This window comes from Epinephelus fuscoguttatus, linkage group LG4 (assembly GCF_011397635.1).
Source record: "Epinephelus fuscoguttatus linkage group LG4, E.fuscoguttatus.final_Chr_v1".
NCBI classification, from domain to species: Eukaryota; Metazoa; Chordata; class Actinopteri; order Perciformes; family Serranidae; genus Epinephelus; species Epinephelus fuscoguttatus.
Window position 1 is genome coordinate 37,148,400 of NC_064755.1, and position 21,999 is coordinate 37,170,398.

A 21,999-nucleotide genomic window follows, 5' to 3' on the forward strand; every position below is an offset into this window, starting at 1 on the left:
ATACTCTTACTGCAGCTTCTTACGTTCAGATATTGGCAGCTTTACACACTCTCCCGTGACAGTGAACTAAAACCCTTTGGCGTGAGCACGAAACAAGACATTAGATGACGTAATTTTGGGGTTTGGGCGAGACAGACTGACATTTTTCAACATTTTAACACATTTTTCGATGAAATGATTAGTCGACTAATCAAAGAAATAATCGACAGATTAGTCGACAATGAAAATAATCGTTAGTGGCAGCCCTACACACAGTAGCTATGTTTCCATCCAAAAGTGATTCGAATCATTGGGAAATGTGCATTAAAAGAAATACAAATCCTGTGTGTTTCCATTAAATGTACGGACTTTGGTGAAAACTACAAACTTGTGCGATTTTTCTGCAGAACCGGAAACAAAACAAGTCTCACATTCTTCTTCTGCGTTTTCTGGCGGTTGGCAACCAGCTTGTAAATGCATTACCGCCTTTCCGACCCGGAGTGTGGATATCACCGTGGAGATAGGTGCGCTACGTCAGACTTAATTCGAACATAACTGTTTCCATCCCCTGTTTTGCAAATCAACATTTTTTCGACCGGCTAAAGCAAGCATATTTTAGTTTGTGCGAATCAGGGGATTTTAATTCGAATTTTGGCGTAATAATATAAATTATTATATAATAATAATTTTCCCATGCGATACTTCTAGATGCGCATCTAAACAGGCTGATGGAAACATGGCTAGTGACCACAAACTACAAGGAGATACAGAAATAACCATGAAGTCTGTGTGTCTCACTCCTGTGTAGGAGAGGTGGTGGGGCCCTTTGCATATCTGTGCCCGGGTCCCATTGTCTCATGATCCGCCCTTGTGTCTCACTGACAAAATTAAATTAAATAGAATGAAATAGAATAAAACATACCCAGTCAATCATAGTGTAGTGTAATGTAATTACAACGCCAATACATTTTGCAGTGTACCCATCTTTAGGCATGAGACTGATACAAATCATTATTTTCATTAAGAAATAATGAATCTATTAATTTGCGGCCCCTAAAGAATGGAAACGTTTAAAATTAATGATTCTCTGCGCACACACGTTTTGGTTGGCTAGAGGTGATGCCATGTAAGTTCAAAACTGGCTTGGTTTTCAGGTCAGATGGATGTGACAGGATGAAAAGTAGCGTCAACACAAATGTAACGCAGTATCAGTCAAATTAACTATATATTAATTGATAAAAGGTAACTGTTTAGTAACGCACTTACTTTAAGAGTACCATCCTACTAACCTCAGCCTGTGGCGGGTGGAGTTTGTCCTCCATCACTCACACACTGTTCCTCTTGTAAGAGCGCGCGCAGTTTGACCCCACCCCTCTCGTGCCGCAACGAGCGCGTGCGGTGCAATTTGAGCAACATCTTACATCTCATCTCACAACATCTGCAGCACGACACCGTCACACGGAGCTATTGTGTATTTATCTGTGGGGCTACAGGTTTGTGCTCCGCTCGGTATTCTGTCGTTTTACAACCATGTTATCAGATTTGTTTCTGTGTGAGCAGCGCTGTGTGAGAAGCACGGACTGAGGTGTGAGAAGATGCGAAATGTCGGAGAGGAATGACCTTACCTGTGTGGATATCCTACATCTCGTAAACACAGAGAGAAACAGCCTCGGAGGATAAAAGTGGAGCAAATGGACGGACGCACAGAGAAGCAGGAGCCGGGGGATGCTGCTGCTGCTGCTGCTGCCGCTGCCGCTGCTGCCATCGTCGTTGGGAACGAAGCGGAGAGCAAGCAAGTGCAGGAGGAAAAGTCCGGTGTGACCGGCTGGAATTACCTGGACACCTGCCCCGTTTGCCACCTGAACTTTCACAGCCGAGAGCCCAAACTTCTGCCGTGTCTGCACTCTTTCTGCAAGAAATGCTTGCCTTCACCATCCAGGAATCTGGCCATGGCAGAGCCGCCAAACTCCCAGGTTGAGAGCGCGAGCAAACCACGTGAGTCACTTTGTTTACAAACAATGACCATGGATCGATTAAAGGGTGTCACCCTCCCTGCATGCAGTCAGTGTGGCTCTGTAAGGCTGCCGGGCTTAAGTGCATGGATCTGACTATAAATATCTGGTGTCATGTGTCAGTTATGTCATCAATAAAAGCACATGCATGTCCAGTGTTGCTGATTTTGACCCACATGTGTGACCCTGTTTCATTCCAGTGAATGTGATCCGCTGTCCGGTGTGCAGGCAGGAGTGCATGGAGGTAGATGTGATGGAGAATGCCTTTGTGAAGGACTCAGTTGAGGCTCCCAGCAGCACAGTGGAGAGGACGGTGCAGGTTAGTGACAAAATGCATAACCATATGGGGGCAGCGTTGTTACTAGTTTGAGTCAGGGCTGTTACATTCCTACATGATGAGCAAGAGAGGATTTGAAGTGGGAAAACTGAGGTTCTTTTCACTTCACAGGTGTCGGTACTTCAATATGTCTTTCATTTACTCTGACATAGGGCTGGGCCATATGGACAAAAATTCATGTCTAGGTATTTACAGGCGGATATACACTATTAGGTACACCTGTTCAACTGCTTGTTAATGCAAATGGTTAATCAGCCAATCAAGTGGCAGCAACTTCATGCATATAGGTATGTAGACATGGTGAAGACGACCTGCTGAAGTTCAGACCGTACAGCAGCAGAAGACCACACCAGGTGCCACTCCTGTCAGCTAACAACAGGAAACTGAGGCTACAGATCACACAGGCTCACCAAAACTGGACAATAGAAGATTGGAAAAACGTTGCCTGGTCTGATGAGTCTGGATTTCTGCTGCCACATTCAGATGGTAGGGTCAGAATTTGGTGTGAACAACATGAAAGCATGGATCCATCCTGCCTTGTATCAACGGTTCAGGCTGCTGCTGCTGGTGTAATGGTGTGGGGGATATTTTCTTAGTACCAACTGAGCATGGTTTAAACACCACAGCCTACCTGAGTATTGTTGCTGAGCGTGTCCATCCCTTTATGACCACAGTGTACCCATCTTCTGATGGCTACTTCCAGCAGGATAACGCACCATGTCACAAAGCTCACATCATCTCAAACTGGTTTCTTGAACATGACAATGAGTTCACTGTACTCCAATGGCCTCCACAGTCACCAGATCTCAGTCCAATAGAGCACCTTTGGGATGTAGTGGAACGGCAGATTCTCATCATGGATGTGCAGCCGACAAATCTGCAGCAACTGTGTGACGTCATCATGTCAATATGGACCAACATCTCTGAGGAATGTTTCCAGCACCTTGTTGAATCTATGCCACAAAGAATAAAGACAGTTCTGAAGGCAAAAGGGGTCCAACCTGGCACTAAAAAAGTAAATTTAATGTAGCATATGCAACATATAGACCGACAATTAACAGCCAGGTTAAACAGAGGAGCAGCTCTGTGTCTCTGTGAGTGAATGAGTGGGGTGGAGCTGTGCAGAGAGTGTGAGAGAGGAGAGATGCACACTGGTATGTAACACAACTTGAGCCTATATCGATATAAACATTGTCTAAATTTATATCTTGCTTGAAAATATATTGATATATCGCATATAGTTGTTGTATCGCCAGCCCCACCCTGACATTATTTTTGCTGATTGGATCTATCAAATGAGGCCCAGCATCTCTCCAACATGTTACCTGCCCACCAAAAATGTATCATCCTCTGATGCATGTCTCGTTTACCTGCAGCTCTGTATGACCTGTGATGACAACACTGAAGCCGCCGGCTTTTGTGTGGACTGTGTCGAGTACCTCTGTGTCACCTGTGTGGAGGCCCACCAAAGAGTCAAATTTACCAAAGACCACACCATCAGACAGAAGGCTGAAGTATCACAAGGTATTCTCACCAGTTATTTCAGTTTTCTCTTCTTTGAATTACTCGTGGTGTTTCCATGACAAAGAAAAGAGCTATTATAAGCTCAGTGCTGCAGATGTCACACTTTGCTCTGGCTCTTGTATTAAACTTATAACAGATTTTTTTTTTTTTTAGGGGTAAATGCATAAAAACTGAACACCTTTTCTTCTAGGACAGTCCACTAAACATGACCCAGCATTCAGTGTGTCAAAAATCGAATCACCTTGGCACCTGCAACAATATTTTACATTCTTGACTAATATTGTTTGAAGTAACCTTTATGCTTATCCACCAAGAATGGTGACACTTAATATTTTTAATGGCCCAGATGGTACACTGAAATTTTTCATCTTACCCAGAAAAAAAGCAATTTTGTGGTAATTGGAGCAAATGAAACCTTCACACTAAGTTAAATAATGGAACACATTGCTCATTAAGTGCTGCACGATTCAAATTAAATTAAAACCTTCAGATGTGTGGTTTGAAAAGAAGCAAAAGTCAAAGGGTTATTATCGAGGGCGTCACATGTAAGAACAGAAATTACTTGCACAGAGGAAAAGGCCAAATGACGATGACCTTTTGTTGTTTTCCAGAGGTCCATGGTGTGTCGGCTCAGAGGCCGATGTTCTGTGACATCCACAAACAAGAGCCGCTGAAGCTGTTCTGTGAGACCTGTGACCTGCTAACCTGCCGTGACTGCCAGCTAGTGAAGCACAAGGACCACAAGTACAGTCACAATTTATACTATAATACATCTATGCCATATAAAGGTTCAGTTTTGTTTGACATTACAATTAACAGAGCACTATACGACATTCAGGGAATTCATAAAACAACTATTTGCTATGTAAATGTAACCCGTGGACTCTAGTGTTGTCTGCATTGTGTTGATATGAAGAGGCCAAGACTGTGGATATCTCTGGAGGTGATCTCCGTTTATTCCTGACAACTGACAGCAAGAGATATAAACAAAATCCTCCATCAATTATGACCAGATGAACTTGAGCCCCTCTCCCATGGAGTGCATAAATAAAACACAGAAAACATACCTGACAGGAAGAGGTTAAAGACAAAATCCTCCGACAATAACAACCATATAAACTCAAGCCCCTGCACAAACTAAGTGACACAGGAATATGTTAGCATATTATACAATAAGTTTAGGCTAAAAAAACTTCAGTTTAACAGCACTAAAACACAGAAATTACTACGAGAGCAATGTCACTTACCTCTCCCATGGAGTCCAGCAGCAAAAGGGGAGAGGTAAGGCGGGAGACACCCCTTTATAGATGGGATAGGCTAAAAAATGAACTTCTAAACATGGCTTAACAGCACTAAAACATGGAAATTACTACAAGAGCAATGCCACTTACCTCCCCCATGCAAAAAGGGGAGAGGTAAGGCAGGAGACACACCTTTATAGGGGAGGTACCTCCACATTTTGTGTAATTATAATACTTGATATCACAAATGCACATTTGAATTTGTTACACATATTATTGCTGTATAGTTGAGCCTGTTACATGAAGATATAGTGGTGGAAAGGTGTTCTGAGCATAAAATGAAGTCACACTACCTCTGTGTGTTTTGAAATCAGAGCTCCTCGTTTCGTTGTTGTGGTAGACGGTCTGGCTGCACGTGCATGTCAGTGCATCTAAATCCCGTGTGTGTAACACTGGTATTGAAACTAGGGATGCACGATAATATCGGCATGTTGTTGGTACACTGAAAAGTATTGTCACACCGTTAGCTCTGTCAGTACCATGAAAGTTTCTTTATGCTTCTGCGTACACTTGACGCAACGTGCACACAGTTGCTGTGTGCCTATCACAGTTCTGCGTCCTATTGGTCTCTGTCGCTATGCAATTCCCCACCAAAGCGCTTGGGGGCACTGTGTTTTTTTATATACCTACCTAGACTCTGTGACATCTATGGTCGTTGCTTGTTCATTGTTTGTTTATCTTCCGGATTGGCTCTAGTCAAAGTAAAGATGGCGACCAAGAGAGAAGGACTGTTGCTGAAGCTCGAAATGATTGACATTGAACAACAAATGCGCTTATTACAAATGTTACAACAACATCGAAGAGAGAGGCGACTGCGCCGATGGTCTACGCCTGTTGAATGGCACCAGGCAGTTTTGTGGTACTGCAGCAGGAAGTGAAACCTGCGTTGGGTCTGCCTTGCCTCGATGTGGGGTTACAATTTTTTGGAGGTGCACGTTGCGTCTCTGCGTCGGTCGCAGAGGAACACAATGCCTCTACAAAGCGCTCTGCGTCGTAGGTGCGCAGAAGCTTAAACCTTGCTTTACCATTTTTTGCACTGTTCATGCTGTTAGCATTGTTAGCAGCTAGCCACCATCAGAGGGACCTTCATGTTGAGAACTGTGTGCAGACAATCTCTGAATCATGCACTCTTAATATTGTATAGAGCTCCTTTAACACTGCTGTGTAGTTAAATGTGATTAACATAACTTTGACTGCCTGACATTTGATTAAGCATGAAATTAATATACATTTTGATACTACAAAATCCTGATGTTTTCATGACACTGATTTCAACCATATTGTTTTTTGTGCTGCCTGCAGAAGTGTCACTGAACCATTGTTAGTCTTAGGCTTGCTGCTGTAAATCACATCGTCCTCATATCCAAGTTGAAGAGGCACGTTCACTGTCAGTATTGTACCCACTGACGTAATATGTTCTTATTGGATTAGCTACCAGTTCCTTGAAGATGCTTATAGAAACCACAAACAGCACATGGAGAGCATGACCCATCAGCTGCAGGAGAAACAGAAACTGATCGAAGAGGTGTCTAACTCCATAAACAGTGGGTATGTATTACGACACCACACGATTATATATGTCAAGTGTGCAGAATCTAAACAAAAGTTGAACGCACTCATGGTTTACAGAACTGTGAGCCATTTTGTTCTTCCCCATGACCTCTGAATTTTATGAACAAGAACAACTGTTTAAGGATAAAGGAATGCACGATTCCAGTAATAAAAAGATGTTTGTAAAGTGTGTTTGCTTTGCATAGAATTGATCAAATTTGAATGCTTATTGATGGTTGTGAATAATTATGTTTTTCAGACTTGTTCAGGTTGATCAGAACCGCACGTCTGTTCATAATGAAATAAAGAAATCCATCTGCAGTTTGATCCTGGAGATAAACAAAAAGGGCAAGATGCTAGTTAATCAACTAGAGGTATGGGAAAAGCTTCTAAATATATCACAAATATCATAAAACTGTGTTGTTTATGAGCTGCATGGTGCAGACCTGTAGATTGCTGTGGTGTTGTTTCCAGAGGAACATTACTTGCATGCAAACTCCGTTGACTGTCTTACCCCGAGGCCCAGAGCGCATACCCTCGAGCTGTTTGAACACTGCAGATGTTCACTTATTCATGTTTTCCAGGCTGTAACAAAGGATCACGAGACTGTCCTGCGAAAACAACAGGAGGACATCGGCTATCTATCCAGACACCTGGATCATGTCATCAACTTCACCAAATGGGCCACAGCCAGGAATGGGGGCACGGCCCTCTTGTACTGTAAACGTTTGGTGAGGCCTGTCTGATCATCACAGTCCTGTTTTTTCCCCCAACATGAACCTCAGCTCTGAAAGCCAGTTAGGAGCGTGGTCTATCTTGGACGTGATGAAGTGGGAACATATGCCTTTTGTAACACACAGGCGTCCTCCTCTAAAAATTATTAATAACATCCCTTCTGTTGCAGATTCTGTTTCAGATTGGAAACCTCCTGAGGGCAAAATGTAGTACCTCGTTCATACCACAGAGCACTGTACGCTTCCAGAGTCGATCCTCTTACTGGGCCTCAAATGTTGATCTGGGTAAGACATGAACAAATGTCTCTGTTATGGAAGCTTATCCAGAATCCCCAGAATACATTTCTCTTGGTCAGGGCACTGTTTTCATTGTGAGTTTTCTGTTTTTGTAGTTTTTGAGAGCTTTAAACCTCAACCAAATTTTACTGTACTGTATTACTGGATAACTTCAAGAGTGTTGTTGAACTGGTTAACTGCTACACAATCTCTAACCACACAATAAAAGCCACACTGATCATATTATTGTTTGGTATTTCTGTAGATACGTTTAACTAAAGCTCGCTACTGTTGAAAGACAGCATTTTCAAATACGTGCCAAATAGCCAGAAGAAAATGTCTGCATTGTATGTTTCTGCAAACCACAAATGTGTTACATTTTCATATTTGAAACGCATCATAATGTTCCCTGAAGTCAAGTAAAACAGGGGATGGTTGATAATGTGATATCTACGTGAGATGCCTGTCAAGCTGCAGACCATTGTTTGAGACCAACAAACAGCCAAACTGGTTGTTTTTTAAGCCAGTCATTGCTGCATTTTTTTTTTTTTTTACTTAAATGTTTATCTACTGGTGGCACAGTGGCACAGTGGTTAGCATTGTTGCCTCACAGCAAGAGGGTTCCTGGTTTGAGCCTAGGGTGGGGGAGCCCCCCTGTGCGGAGTTTGCATGTCCTCCCATGTCAGCGTGGGTTTTCTCAGAGTACTCCCGCTTCCTCCCACAGTCCAAAGACATGCAGGTTAATTGGTGAATGGTTGTCTGTCTCTATGTGTCAGCTCTGTGAAAGTCTGGTGACCTGTCCAGGGTGTACCCTGCCTCTCACGCAATGTCAGCTGCCCCTGCGACCCCCAACAGGATAAGCGGTTACAGGAAATAAATAAATATTTATTTAGTAAACAACCATAAGTATCATTTAGAACAACTTACAACAATCTTTCCACAATCAAAAAGGTGAAGAGAAAAACTGAGCAAAAAGTGTAAAAAGTAGAACAGTCATGATTACAAATGTCCAATTTTTAAAGAATGTTTATTCATTAGTTATTCCAGATGTTTTTTCCACTGTGTCATAAATCATCTGTTTCTCCTATTTACTAACTAAAAGCACAAAGTATAGCACAAATCTCCTATAATTTCATCCATTGTTCTATATTAGGGGATTTAGTCTTGTGCCAATTCCTTGTTATTGCCTCAATGCTAGTTATCGGGAATATCTTGGCCACATATTTATCATAATCCATGACACAATCATTTATATTCCCAAGGTAAGTGACTTTGCAGTAATATCCCAGAATCTCTTTCGAATTTCTTTGTAACATTCACCATTTCCCAGAATTGGTGTAGCTTGCACATTCCTAAAAAAATATGTGTGTGGTTTGCAACTCTGTTCCCACATATTTGCCAACATGGTTGTTGTGACCCAGCTGTTTCATTGCTGTGTTTTCAGTGGCTTTTTAGGCACTAAGTGTGGTTGGTTTTTAATGACCTATTGCTGTGAAACCATTGGGGATAGTGCCACAAAAATTGCTTCCTTTTTTAGTCTTGATTGTGCCACCAAAAGCTTGCTGTTGTTTTTTTTTTACAGAGATATCGCTGTGTTTCCACCTGTGAATGTGCCACCGAAACCAATTGGTTTTTATTGAGACATTGCATTTCAACCCAGGAGAGTGCTGTGAAAGTGGTTTCTATTTACAAAGACATTACTGCATTTCCAGCTTGGATAGTGCCACCAGACGCAGTTCTTTTTACCAAGCCATTGCTGTGTTTTCACCCGGGATAATGCCACAAAAGTGATTGTTTTTTACCAAGACATCGCAGCGTTTTTACTGGGGACAGATCCACAAAAAGCGGCTGTTTTATACTAAGACATTGCTTTGTTCCCTGCCGGATAGCGCCATGAACAGTGATTGTTTTCACCGAGACATTGCTGCATTTCCAGTTTTGATTGCGCCACAACAAGCTGTTGTTTTTTACAGAGACATCACTGTGTTTCCACAGGGGATAGTGCCACGAAAAGCAGTTGTTTTAAGCCAAAAACATGATCTTTTCCACACATCTTCTGTGTGTTTAAACCTAACCAGTCATTAACCACAGCATTGTTAAAATATAAGGTTTTAACGTATCTGCTACATAATAATGCACAAATGTATCATTTGCAGAAACATACAATGCCAGCATTGATTCTGGGGATTGGGTTGCTTATAAAACAAGCATAACAACAAAGATGGTGGCAGATTATGTTAATATGACAAACCTTGCATAAAGCTGTCACATGCCTTTTGTCATGATTATCTGTCCCTTGAGAGTTTCCTGTTTGACGTTAGAACTCGATGATTCAATAGTTGCACTGTCTGGACAGCATCAAAATGGAATGGCGAGTGGTTAAGATTGGATTTTATATCATCGTAAATTAAATATCTTTGGGTTTTGGAATGTAAAAACAAGCCAATTGAATACATGCCACTGGGCTCTGGGAACTTGTGAGGGACATTTTTTTCATATCACTAAACCCATTTTAACAGATTAATTGAAATATAACCAATGACATAACTGATAAAAGCCGTAGTTGTGTCCCTAATTGGTTTTCCCCCTCTATAGCCCCTAAAGTTTCCACACAAACTTTCTCTTTCCACAGTTTTCTGCAGAAGATTGTATTTTCATCCCTAATTGTTATGCTCCTCCTGTCTCTATGTGTATGTTCCCTCAGGCTCTTTAGTGGTGGAGAGTGTACCAGGCCACCAGCTGGGCGGTTTTCAGGGTATCCCTCATCAGCTCTCCCACCCTGGGCAGGGCCCCTCAGGCTCACCCCACAGCTTTGCCCTGGGAGCACCCCATAGTACTCTGGCTCAGCTCCAGATGCAGGTGGACAAGCTCAACCCGCAGGCCAACTGGCAGCCCCAACCACCTCCTCCACCCTGGACGTGGTACCAGAGCGTCCGGCTACAGCGAACTATTCCAGGGCCATTGCAAGGAGGTTCTCCCTCCCACACTATGCTTCCCCAACCAGGCCGCAGGTTTATGGTGCCTCCTGCCAACCACGTCAGCCCAACTAGCAGCCTACCAAGCCCTGGGTTTACGCCCCAGGTTGGTGCACGCCTCTGTGTGTGAGTGTGCATGTGTCGCTCGTGTCCGTTTGACTGACAAGCCCTCTTAACGAGCACTGACAGAGGATGGCATTGTCCTAAATAGAGCTGACAGCCTTCACATCCTGGGCAATTTATGTCTTTCCTTGTCAAGATGGATTTTAGTCTTGGACGCGCTTATGACTCAGAGTCATAAAATAAAACAGCTAAATCTGCAGTGCGACAGCAGCCAACATGTGACAGAGAACGGGCCCAAGATTCCATAAGAAAAGGCTTGATATTATCTCGTCATCCAAGTTGTTTAGTCTAGTTCACAGGGTGTTTTGGTTCCAGCTCTGAAGTATAGGCTTGTACGCAGGACAATACTGGCGTGTGAAGTGCACACTTACGTTGTGTCACACTGATGTGAACAAGCTGTTATAGCTGCATAATGAACTCTTGAATGTTCTCATTTGGAAAGAAATATAACAGCGTGTTGTGTGTTTTACTGCAGATTGTGTCATGATAGTGCTGAGTATATATTAAATCAAGATGTGGTAGGTTTTTAGATTGTGTTCTGGGTGCTTTAGTTGTTTTTCTTTATACGTCACTATGGTGCAATCGACTTAAAGATATTTAAGGATAACTGACAAGTCTATAATTTTAACTGTAGAGCCTGTCTGCTGTTGTTTTGTCTCGAGTTATTTTATTGTTATGCCGTAGTGCAACTGTAAGAGCAGATTAATGTGAAAAAATTACCTCAGAGTGTTCATTTAATCTTGATAAATAGAAGAGCTGACATGATGAGGCAAGTTCATTTCATACTGTTGTGAAATAAATGAAAACCAAAGGCTTCCTGGAAGGTTTGCAAAAACAGTGACTGCATTCTCTAGAGTGGTTAGTAATAAAACCCCTTAAAACTTTCAAATCTTAGGTATTAAAGTAAGTACAGTAAATGTCCATGACTTAATAAGCAGAGTTTAACACACAGAAACTGTGTGTGGGTGTAGATTTATTAGATTTTATCAGCATGCAATGTCATGTAAAATAACAAAAACTGTTTTGACTTTGGCTGAACATTTTGTGTTAGTGTTGGACCTCGTGGCTCATAGTAACAGGCTGATGGAGAGAATAGGTTGCTCAGTACTAAGGTAAGTATATGTGAATTGGTGTAACTGCAGTGTCGTGTTATGTGTTAAAAAAATGTTGGTACGGTCCTTTAAAGGGACAGTTCACCCCAAAATCAAAAATGAAGCATAGGGTTAGGTCAGGCAGGACACAGTGTCAAGCTCAGCTCACATCTCAGCTCCATCAGCTGATCTCAAACAGCCCAATCAGCTGATGGAGCAGCTGATTGATGGAAGGGAGTCAGCTGATAGATCACATGATTCCTTTCTATGCAACCAATTAGCAAATCTCATTCAGGGCGCCCTCTTTAAACTGCTCTGGCCTGCCTACTGTTGCTGCTTCCTCTGCAAGCTGCTTTGCAACCCGCCTCCACCCCAGCTCCTCCTTTTCATGCTGTGTCTGACTTATCAATGTCATTTCTGTTTGTCATTGATGCTGCTCTGTTCTGTTCATGGGGGGCCTTTGCTGCTGCTCTACCTGCCTTAGGATTTCCATGTAGGCGTATAGAAGAGCAGGGAGATGTGCCCTTTCCGCCTTAGGCTTTCCTCGTTTGCACATGGAAGGGCAGACAAGTGTGCTCTCTTTGCCTTAAGGCTGTCCATGTAGGTGCATGGAAGGGCAGAGAGATGTGTTTTCTCCACCTTCGGCCTTCTCTGTAGCCAGAGAGGCCCCTGAGCAGAGCCATACTGCCAAATATAATACTGCAAATGGAAATAAAGTTTTCTTTAATTAAGTGTTCCTGACTGAAATACATGTTTCTCCTCTTATCTGTAGTGCTATTCATGATTCCAGATTGTTTTGATGTGAGTTGCCGAGTGTTGGAGATATCGGCTGTAGAGATGTCTGGCACTTTATTATATCTCCAACACACGGGAACTCACACCAAAGCAATCTAGATTGGAAAAAAAGCACGACAAGTAAAAGGAAATATCTGTGTTTTTGATTATGTGGTGAACTGTTCCTTTAGGTGCATCTGAAACAACCTAAATTAGACACATGCATTTGAATTTTGTAGGAGGGGAAAGATGAGCTGCACCTGCAAAGTTAAAGCTACAATAAACCAAAAATAACTCTTAGGCAGGATCAGCCTGGAACTTCTGAGTGTTTTGTTGATGGTTAAGTCCTCTGTGTTCCGGTTGTTGCCAGGTGGCGTCGACCCACGCAGCCAGTGACAGGGTAATGAAAGCACACTCTTTCATCTCCACCTCCATCATCACATGCTTACAGACGCTGACAGGAATGTAGGATGAAAATGACTGCAGCACTTCTATCCATCTTCCTGTGTCTCTGTCTTGTAGCCTCTGAGGGGGATGGGAAGCAGCTCCAGCTACCAACCCAAACCTGTGGACGTGTTTTCCTCCTCACCTCTGTACACCCAGATAACACCACTGCCCATCAATGGCGGCGTCAGTTCACCTCAATCACGACAGACGGCAAGTGACTCCATCCAATAATGTCAGTTTTGTTTATATACATTATGTTAACAGTGTAGTAAACAATTTGCAATACTGTGTTCAGATTGAACCTACGTATCTGACTAGGAGGAGTGACTCAGGTGGTCCCATCTATATACTGAAACCTAACTATCCCCAGAGCCTGCCACCTTCTTTGCTACACAGAAATGGTATGTCTGGACCATCATAATTTGTAATTTGCACATTGTATGTATTGCTGTATTCTTGATGGAGGATTTTTATTTCTCTCAAGTGCAAGGACAGCAGAACTCACTAGGGTACACTGCTGTATCCCAGGAGGAGAAACCAGGGTAAGGCGACAGCTGTGTACAGTCGTCCCTTTGGGCCATTGGTCTCTCCAGTGAATTTGGCTTTACTCTAATTGGTTCATGCCTTGCTTCCAAGGACTGTGACATGGAAACCTCCAGAAACACACCAGGCGAGCGGAGCAGTGGGCTCAGCTGTGAAAAAAAGACGAAGATCATCACCAGGGCCCATCATTGTCATCAAAGACGAGCCAGATGATGACGGCAGCTACGTAAGAAGACAATGGATTATTAATACAGTCCAGTGACTATTATATTTATAGTGTAGATTAGATTCTTGCAGATGCTTTTAGCAAAATCTTAGTACTGTTGGAAGACAGCAAATTTAAAAAAACAGCCCAGTCGTTTGTGCACACCACAAAACATTCCACTGGCCCATTTCATACATATCATATCAGCGTTTCTAAAGTGACTATGGATATGAGCTGACTGTCATCAGGAGATGGAGGGGATGATGGATGGCTTGTCACTGGGGTAAGATGCCTGCTAAGCTGCAGACCACTGTTTGAGACCAGCAAACAACAAAACCGGTTATGATTTAGTGAGTCAGTATCGTGGTTTTGGGGCCTTTTTAGGCACTAAACGTGGGCGACCTGTTGCTGCTTTTCCAGTGTGGATAGTGCCACAAGGAGTGGTTGTTTTTATTTAAAAGTATGGTCTTTTCCTAACCATAACCAAGTGGCTTTAGTGCCTAAACCTAGCCACACGTTAACCACAGCGTAGATGTGAAGTTTCAACATATCCAACACATAAAAACATGCAAATGTAACCTAACTGGTTTGCAGAAATGTATAATAGAAGCTTTTTTTTGTGGCGATGGGGTTGTAAGAAAACAGTATGAGTTTAAATGAAAATTGCGGGTTATTACAACTTTAATAGCTAGAAATGCAACTTTTGGTTACCATAACACTGCCTCACCACAGTAATTAATGAGATCTGGGAACACAGATATCATCTATCAAACAGGACAAGAAACATAAGCAGTGAGACAGGTTGTAAAAAAGCCCACAGCTGAGTTAGATTTCCTAAACCTAATTATTTGGAGGTAAAACCAGAAGTGATGGCACCTGAAGTATCAGTGATAATCCCCTATTGGACAGAAAAGTTGCCTGTGTGGAGATGGCAATTATTGTGGATCAAAGTTAAGCACCTTTTTGGTTTAACTTTGATCAGAGTTGTTTTTCTCTCTGTGGATTCCAGGTACAAGCCAACCAAAGAGCCAGCCTCCCCGACAGCACAGGTGACCAACCTCAAATCAGTGCCCATGGTGAGGGGAACAAAGTCTCTACCCCTCTTCAAAGCACAAACGACAAACCCCATAGCCCCTCACAGCCTCCGAGCAGCCCACAGGACCAGAGTAAGACTAATGCTGCAAATGGCATCCGTTCACTGGGAGGAGAACAGCAGGTAGAGCAGCACCGAGCGCCGCTGGAAGACTCTAATGAAGCCTTGTGTGCTGTGTGTCGAACTGGGGGAGAGCTGCTGTGCTGCGATAAGTGTCCCAAGGTTTTTCACCTTTCGTGCCATGTTCCCACTCTCCTCAAATCTCTCAGGCAAGCTTTGACAGGGGAAATTAATTTATTTATGGTCTCAGATGAAACCCCATAACTCATGTTTGCACTAGAATCAAAGAAATATGGTGTTCTGTGGAAAGAAAACCCTTCAGCTAATAAGAACAAGTCTCTTTTTGACAAGTTTTATTTCACCTTTTGGTGTGAGGCTTTCATCTGAGAGCAGAATTATGTACTTGTTAATGTCTGTTCCCGCTTAGTGGCTTTTGCATTGAGTCTCTGGGCTGTCTCTTTACAGTGGGGAATGGTTTTGCTCTTTCTGCCGTGACCTGTTAGTGCCTGAGATGGAGTACGACTGTGAAAGCAAACCTGAAGCCAAAACAGTGAAGAAGGAGCCAGGATCTGAAGGAGGATTTCCCCCTGTGGACAAACAAGTCAGTACGCTTTTTTAAAAATGATCCCAGTTTGTAGTTTCATCCACAGCAAACACAGTACTCAAAGTCTGTCTATATCCTTAAGTATAACCTTTTTGAGCTTGTTAGTAGTTGCATGCGATAGTTTACAGATGTTACAGCGCCCTCCTCCTGTTCCTTCATCGAACAGAATCCTAGCTCACTCATTGGCTAGCCCAACTAACTCATATTTTCCTTGTTTCAACTGGTGGTCTAGCACACATATTGCTTTTTCTACTGTTCAGCAACTATATTGTGTATCACAAGAATAAGATGTAGTGATTGTATTGAGGAAAATCTCAGATTTACAAGACATACAATGGCGTGTGAAGCAGTGCATTTGAAAAGCAACCAACATCACACTCAGTAGAGTGCAGATATTTGCCAGGTGTGTCTGGGGGCATGTGGGTGGAGAGCACGGAGTGCAGGGCAGGCTGTGTCCAAAGTGTTTGCATGGGAGTAGTGGAATGAATACAAACCACAGATGTCTTACTTTGGCAAACAAATCTGAACAGGAACAATTCCTAAACGCTAGAAATGTTAAAGGCCAATTTCAAAGTGGAAATGCTAGTAAAAGAATCCGCCAGCACATCACCACATGACCACCACGTACATTGCTGCTAGATTCCAAACTGAAGCAGTTGCTGCTCCTCCTGGCCAGTTTAAGGGGAACAACGCCCATTTTTTCATGTTGATATGTGTTATTCCTGTGGCCTGTGACAGTCCAAAAATACCAACATGAACAGCTTTCTCCAAATCCAAAAACTAGAGAGCCAAAACTCAAACTTGTGATGTCATACGTTGTAAAATCTGGAGCTGCTCCATAGATGATGAATTGGTAAAGGTGTCCTAGATGACACTGAGAGCACTCAGGGGAATGTTCTGAGTAAACGTTTTCTGTTTCAGAGCTGAGGACACTACAATAGAATAAAGCTCATTGGGATATAAAAAAGAAGCAAGCACTCGGTGGGTTCACAAAATCAGGCTCCCATTTATTGTCTATGGAGCAGATCCGGACTTAATACCTTATGACATCACAAGTTTGAGACTTAAGGGGGATTTATACTTGTGCAGCAGACCCTACATCATAGCCTACAAATGTGGCCTATGCGGTTGTGAGCATTTTTACTTGTTCGGTGGTGTCTCTGTGTCATATTGCGGTTACTCCTCCAAACCACTAGTTGGCGACAGAGGTTTCTGTGAATGGCTGTAAAGTTTAGTTGATTCAAAACACACATTAAAGATGGCTTAATAGCGACAATTTCAAACACAAGTACACAAATCGGCTCCATTATAACTCGCAGTATTCCCAGACAAAACACTAATGTTTTTAGCACAAGCCTGTGGCATTTTACATTGTATAAATTAGCCTGGCGACAAGCAGAGATTTCCTCTGCTCAAAGGATAGCTTCGGTATTTTCCAACCTGGGCCCTATTTCCCCATGTGTATGTGTGCGTATGATTCATAGGTACTACTCGTTTTAAAATTGGTTCAGTATTTAGGGAGGCGGATGCAGCCGGGAGCCGCGAAACGAGCTAAAATGGTAACGTGGGCAAATGCGTCCCGTATAAGTTTGTGCATTAAAAGTGCTTTTTTTTTCGCCACTGACCGGTTCAGATCGCCAGTGTTATCTCTGTAAATAGCATACTAAGCGTTTCCCTTACCTCTGGGCTGTGTGACGTCATCTCGCGAGAGCTTTGCTCCACTGTATCTGTAGCTCTCTCTACTCGTGGGACAGCCGTTTTCTTGAGGAACAGGTGTTTCGGGATTGGATGTCTTCTCTTCTTCAGCTGGCAGTAGTCATCTTGGGAGAAGTGAGCACTGCAGACCTGATGGTCTGCAAGGCGCAGTGTCTAGACAGGAGTGTTAGCATCCATTTGTAGCACAACTAGCCACAACTTCAGCATCTTGCCGTCCGACAAAGGCAGCCTATGGAAGCTGTACGGGGTGTTGTGCGACATCCTGTTCTTGCAATTCGGATAAGCACAAACATGAACCATTGTTTTCAATCGATGCAGTAAAACTCTCAACTGTACTCCGGGACAACCAGCGCCACTCTGAGCGGCGCTCTGCATGGCTCCTCTGTTTTCTTCCGGCAACAAGCAAAGCTCTCGCAAGATGACGTCACACACAGCCCAGAGCAAGTGAAGGGTAAGGGAAACGCTTAGTATGCTATTTACAGAGATAGCACTGGCGATCTGAACCAGTCAGTGGCGAAAAAAAGCACTTTTAATGCGCAAACTTATACGGGACGCATTTGCCCCCGTTATCGTTTTAGCTTGTTTCGTGGCTGCCGGCTGCATCCGCCTCCCTCAATACTGAACCAATTTTAAAACAAGTTGTACCTATGAATCATACGCACACATACACATGGGGAAATAGGGCCCAGGTTGAAAAATACCAAAGTTATCCTTTAAGGCCTGATAAATCCCGAAGTATAAATCCCGAAAGGATTAAACATTCACAAGACTTAAAATGCTGTTTTTGTGGAGGCTTTATTGTCTTCACGATTTTTTGTTTCTTATCTGTGAAATTAAAGTAAATAAAAGCCTCGTTTCCACCGAGGGAAATGGTTTCAGCTTACAAATATAGACAGGAGGTCTGCGTCACCGTGACATGTAGTTACATTTTTGAGGAGGTGCATGTCAGGCTATGGTGTAAGGTATAGTGTAGGCTCTATGTTGACACAGAGCCTACGCCATAGGTACAGAGCAGAAGTATAAATACTGCATAACTTCTCTGGTTTCTGACTGTAAGAAAGAATAGCTCACAAAAAAATCTCAAATATTGATTGAACTTTCTAGGCCATGGAAATAACATGATAGAATTCTTCATTCAGGTGGTGTTCCCCTTTAAGAGGGTTTAAGATGCAGCATTCAGTGACTGTATAAAAGTTAGTAAAAAAGGGTTTTGAAAAGTTGTGAATCACCGCTAACACAAGAGGTACAGGAGCACACAGTCAGAAATATGCACGGAGAATATTAGGCTGATGGATCCAGTAGTACCCAAGATTAGCTGCGAACAAACAGACACACACAATTGAACTCTTCATTAGCAGCTTGACGCAGTGATTTAACAACAACTAAGACTTATAGTTAGACACAAAGCAGATCAGTTTCCAGTTATGAGAGGCAAACCTCACCAATATGCTACTCGTGTCTGATTCAGTAAGTAAGCAGATGGAGTAGGCTAAAGATTGGAAAACTGCATTTGATTCCTCAGTTATGTGCTGACATGTATTATGTATTTTTCTCCCCCTGCAGAAGTGTGAGAGGCTGTTGCTGTACTTGTTTTGCAACGAGCTGAGTTCAGACTTTCAAGGGCCTGCATCCCCCTCGGTGAGTCTGGAAGCTTAGCTGACTACGGGCGAAAAGTTCACAGGATTAACGTCACATGGAGTTAATGTAACTGTAATTTTAATGATGTGTAATATGCAGTATTTGTCAGTAAATACAGAAACATTATTAATCAGGTGCTGTAAATACACAGGGATTTGTGTTGCTGACAGAGACCTTGTATTTGTTATTGCACAGAGTGGATGAACATTAAGAATTATAGATTATAAACTATAAATTACAGTAATTACAACTCTATATTTGTGTGCAGCACAGAGAATTACCTCTGTTTATTATAAACCTTCACATAACAAAATGGGGTGAAAATCCTTCGTCTCTAGTGCACAATTTATATACTGTACATGAGACATTAATCATGACTTTATTTCAACATCTTCCCATGAAGTTTTATTGTTTAATTATCTCTCCCTTCCTAAATACTGTAGGTATGTGCAAATAACATGCTGACTGTGAAGGGACCGGTGAATCTTTCCACTGTGAAGAAACGACTGGAGGCGAAGCAGAGTGTGTGCTATCAGAGTCCTGCAGAGTTTGTATCAGACATCAGGCTCGTCTTGGGAAGCCATGCAGTCCTCAGTGAGGTATTGTGAAGAGAATTAAATGCAGAAAGCCTTTTTTCCCCCAGTATAATTCAGCTCATGTCACCTGGTTGTCTTTTCTTGGTCCCCAGGCTGACACAGAGGCCGCCATGGCAGGCAGAAAGCTCAAAGAGCTGTTTGAAGAGCACCTGAGGATCACCTTCCCTGACCAGACCTTTCCAGAAATCAAACTGGAGATGATACCTACAACCCTGTCTGACTCTCTCCTCTCACCTCTTGACAATATTTCCCAGCCTGCAAAGCGTCAGCGCACATGTTCAGACTCCCAGGATACATCGAGATGTCCCAGTGGAGAGGAGGGAGTAGTATGAAAGCACAAATGAATCGCTTGACAACACTGCCAGCTCCAACTTATATGTGGTGTGTTACATGTAATTACAAACATTTATGACACACAGTCACCTTCAGGTCACCAAAAATGTTTTATAATTATTGATTAAATGTACAGCAAGCAACAAACGATGATGCAGGGCAACAAATTAGCTCTATTTTCTGGACTGAACTGCGAAACTGCTGTTGCATTTGTTTTGACTCTGAACAAGCTTGAAGATTCCGACTACAGTTCCTGCAAGAATACACACATGCAGCACATTTGGGTGTTTACAGGGTACAAGTTGTCAGTTCACTGTCACTAAGTGATACGTCTGCTCTCAGTAGATACATTCATTGTCACTGAGCTATAGACGCTGTCATCAGGTCCGCTGTGTTTTTCCTGTTTAGCGCTCCATGTGTAAATATAGAAGTTATCAGAGGAAGGGTGATAATCATCCGCTTTGATGTTTGTGGTCTATCTTATGCGGAATAAGATGTGTTTCAGGGCCCCTCGAGGCCAGTGAAATGAAAAACATCAAAGCAGTCAAAGCTGTTAGATAAAACCCAAGACTGTTTAAGATGTTACACTGTCACACATCGTTACACAATATTTCTGCCTGGGCTCATTTGTCAGGCCTTTATAGTGCAGAGCTGCAGATCAAAGCTAAATGTTAAGTCCAATTTTATTTATTTGTGCTAATTTAATAAAAGATTTTCGGATTTTATTGTGAAGAGTTAAGCACACTGCAAAGTGAGACTCTGTTTTTACTAAGATGACTTTAGGTGAGGAACATTTTCTCCACACACTCAGCATTGTGAGCTGTTTTCTTAAAACATCCAAGAGCCAGAACATTCAGCCATAAACCTACTCGCATGCAAGTCAGCTTGCAGGTGTTTACAGGGTAAAATAAAACATGATAGCTCACATCTGAGTTATGATTCTGGGAAATGATTAATGTTATAAACCTCCTTCACCCTATAAATGCATGTTAATGGAGTCTATTAATGTCCCACTGGAACATGAGAAATGTTTTACTCCCCTCTTTACAACGTTAGAGCTAAGCAAAGCCACTTTCTCCTTTAACAAGTGTCTACAGTTCAGTGTTGACTAACACTGAATGAGTCCTTTGGGCCCCACGGGGCAGGCCTCTGACTGCCTGGCCGTGTTAGTGGCCCTCTGCTGATTGACACAGACGTGGCAAGACAAGCTTTGTGGAGCTTCAAAGGAACTGTACCGCACCCCCACAACAAGATTAACACTGTTTGAATGCGACCTCGACCACTCCAATTTCCTCCACCTCAGGAGCTGGGAGGTCAGCTCACGCTGCTGTTTCTTGTTAAAGCCTAAATATAGATCGGAGGTGGAGTGAAGGTCTGGTCGTTTCTGGAAAGCAGGCATGAGAAGTTGCCCTCAGATGTTCACTGTGCTCCAGGCAGCCAGGTTTATAATCAGACGCTGATCTGACTCTCATTGTGGCCATTCTTTATTCGTTGTACGGCTTCTAAAGGCTTATTATCTCCTTCCTACATTACGCTGAGGTAAAGATAAGATTAGAGAAAGCAGTAAAGGGGGGCTCTTTGTTGTGATAAGTGTAATATCACAGAGTGCAGGGGTTGCCACATCCTTGACTGATAAATGTCTGCAGGAACCATATCTTTGCTGCCATAGCAACAGTCTACTTTTAACCTAGAGGTCTCACTGCACAGTTTAAACATGCTTCCAGGACTATGAAAGTGTTTCTGCATGATTTACTTCATAATACAATATTTAAGATCATTTTTCAAGGTATGCTGTTGTGTTTTTGATTTGCAAATGGTGTTTTTGTACCAAGTCTCACTCACGGCCCTTACCTGCACGTCATCTCCCCTCCCTTTCCTGTCAATCTTCAGCTGCACTATCAAAAAAAAAAAAAAAAAGATAATAAAAACCCAACAATAATCTTAAATAAAATAATAGAAAACCTGCTAATCCATTACAACAATTGCTGTGTCTGCTTTTGTTGTTGTCAGGGTTAAATCGCTGGTGCAATTATTGCCCCACTACTTTCCAACCGTGAAGTAAAAGACAAAAATAAAAGCAGACATGT

General features: G+C 42.6%; 1 protein-coding gene across 2 annotated transcripts; it reads left to right on the plus strand.

Moving 5' to 3' along the window:
- Positions 1-1,303: 1,303 nt before the first annotated feature.
- On the plus strand, positions 1,304-21,844 carry LOC125887921 (transcription intermediary factor 1-alpha-like). Of its 2 annotated transcripts, XM_049575054.1 has the most exons (19): positions 1,304-1,974; positions 2,192-2,310; positions 3,705-3,852; positions 4,464-4,596; positions 6,585-6,701; positions 6,964-7,078; positions 7,289-7,435; positions 7,609-7,723; positions 10,419-10,795; positions 13,048-13,077; positions 13,200-13,334; positions 13,420-13,525; positions 13,609-13,666; positions 13,761-13,893; positions 14,882-15,234; positions 15,491-15,626; positions 18,909-18,983; positions 19,427-19,582; positions 19,672-21,844. In XM_049575054.1, the coding sequence occupies exons 1-19, from the start codon at positions 1,671-1,673 to the stop codon at positions 19,909-19,911; spliced, it is 2,997 nt and encodes a 998-aa protein (XP_049431011.1). In that variant the 5' UTR covers positions 1,304-1,670; the 3' UTR covers positions 19,912-21,844. The 2 variants fall into 2 exon arrangements, with proteins under 2 accessions (XP_049431011.1, XP_049431012.1); XM_049575055.1 differs by lacking the exon at positions 13,048-13,077.
- Positions 21,845-21,999: the final 155 nt, after the last annotated feature.

Coding starts and splice junctions, on each gene's coding strand:
- LOC125887921 (XM_049575054.1), top strand. CDS start 1,671: ATGGACGGACGCACAGAGAAGCAGGAGCCGGGGGATGCTGCTGCTGCT. Junction 2,311..3,704: donor CAGTGGAGAGGACGGTGCAG/GTTAGTGACAAA, acceptor GTTTACCTGCAG/CTCTGTATGACCTGTGATGA. Junction 6,702..6,963: donor TCTAACTCCATAAACAGTGG/GTATGTATTACG, acceptor TATGTTTTTCAG/ACTTGTTCAGGTTGATCAGA.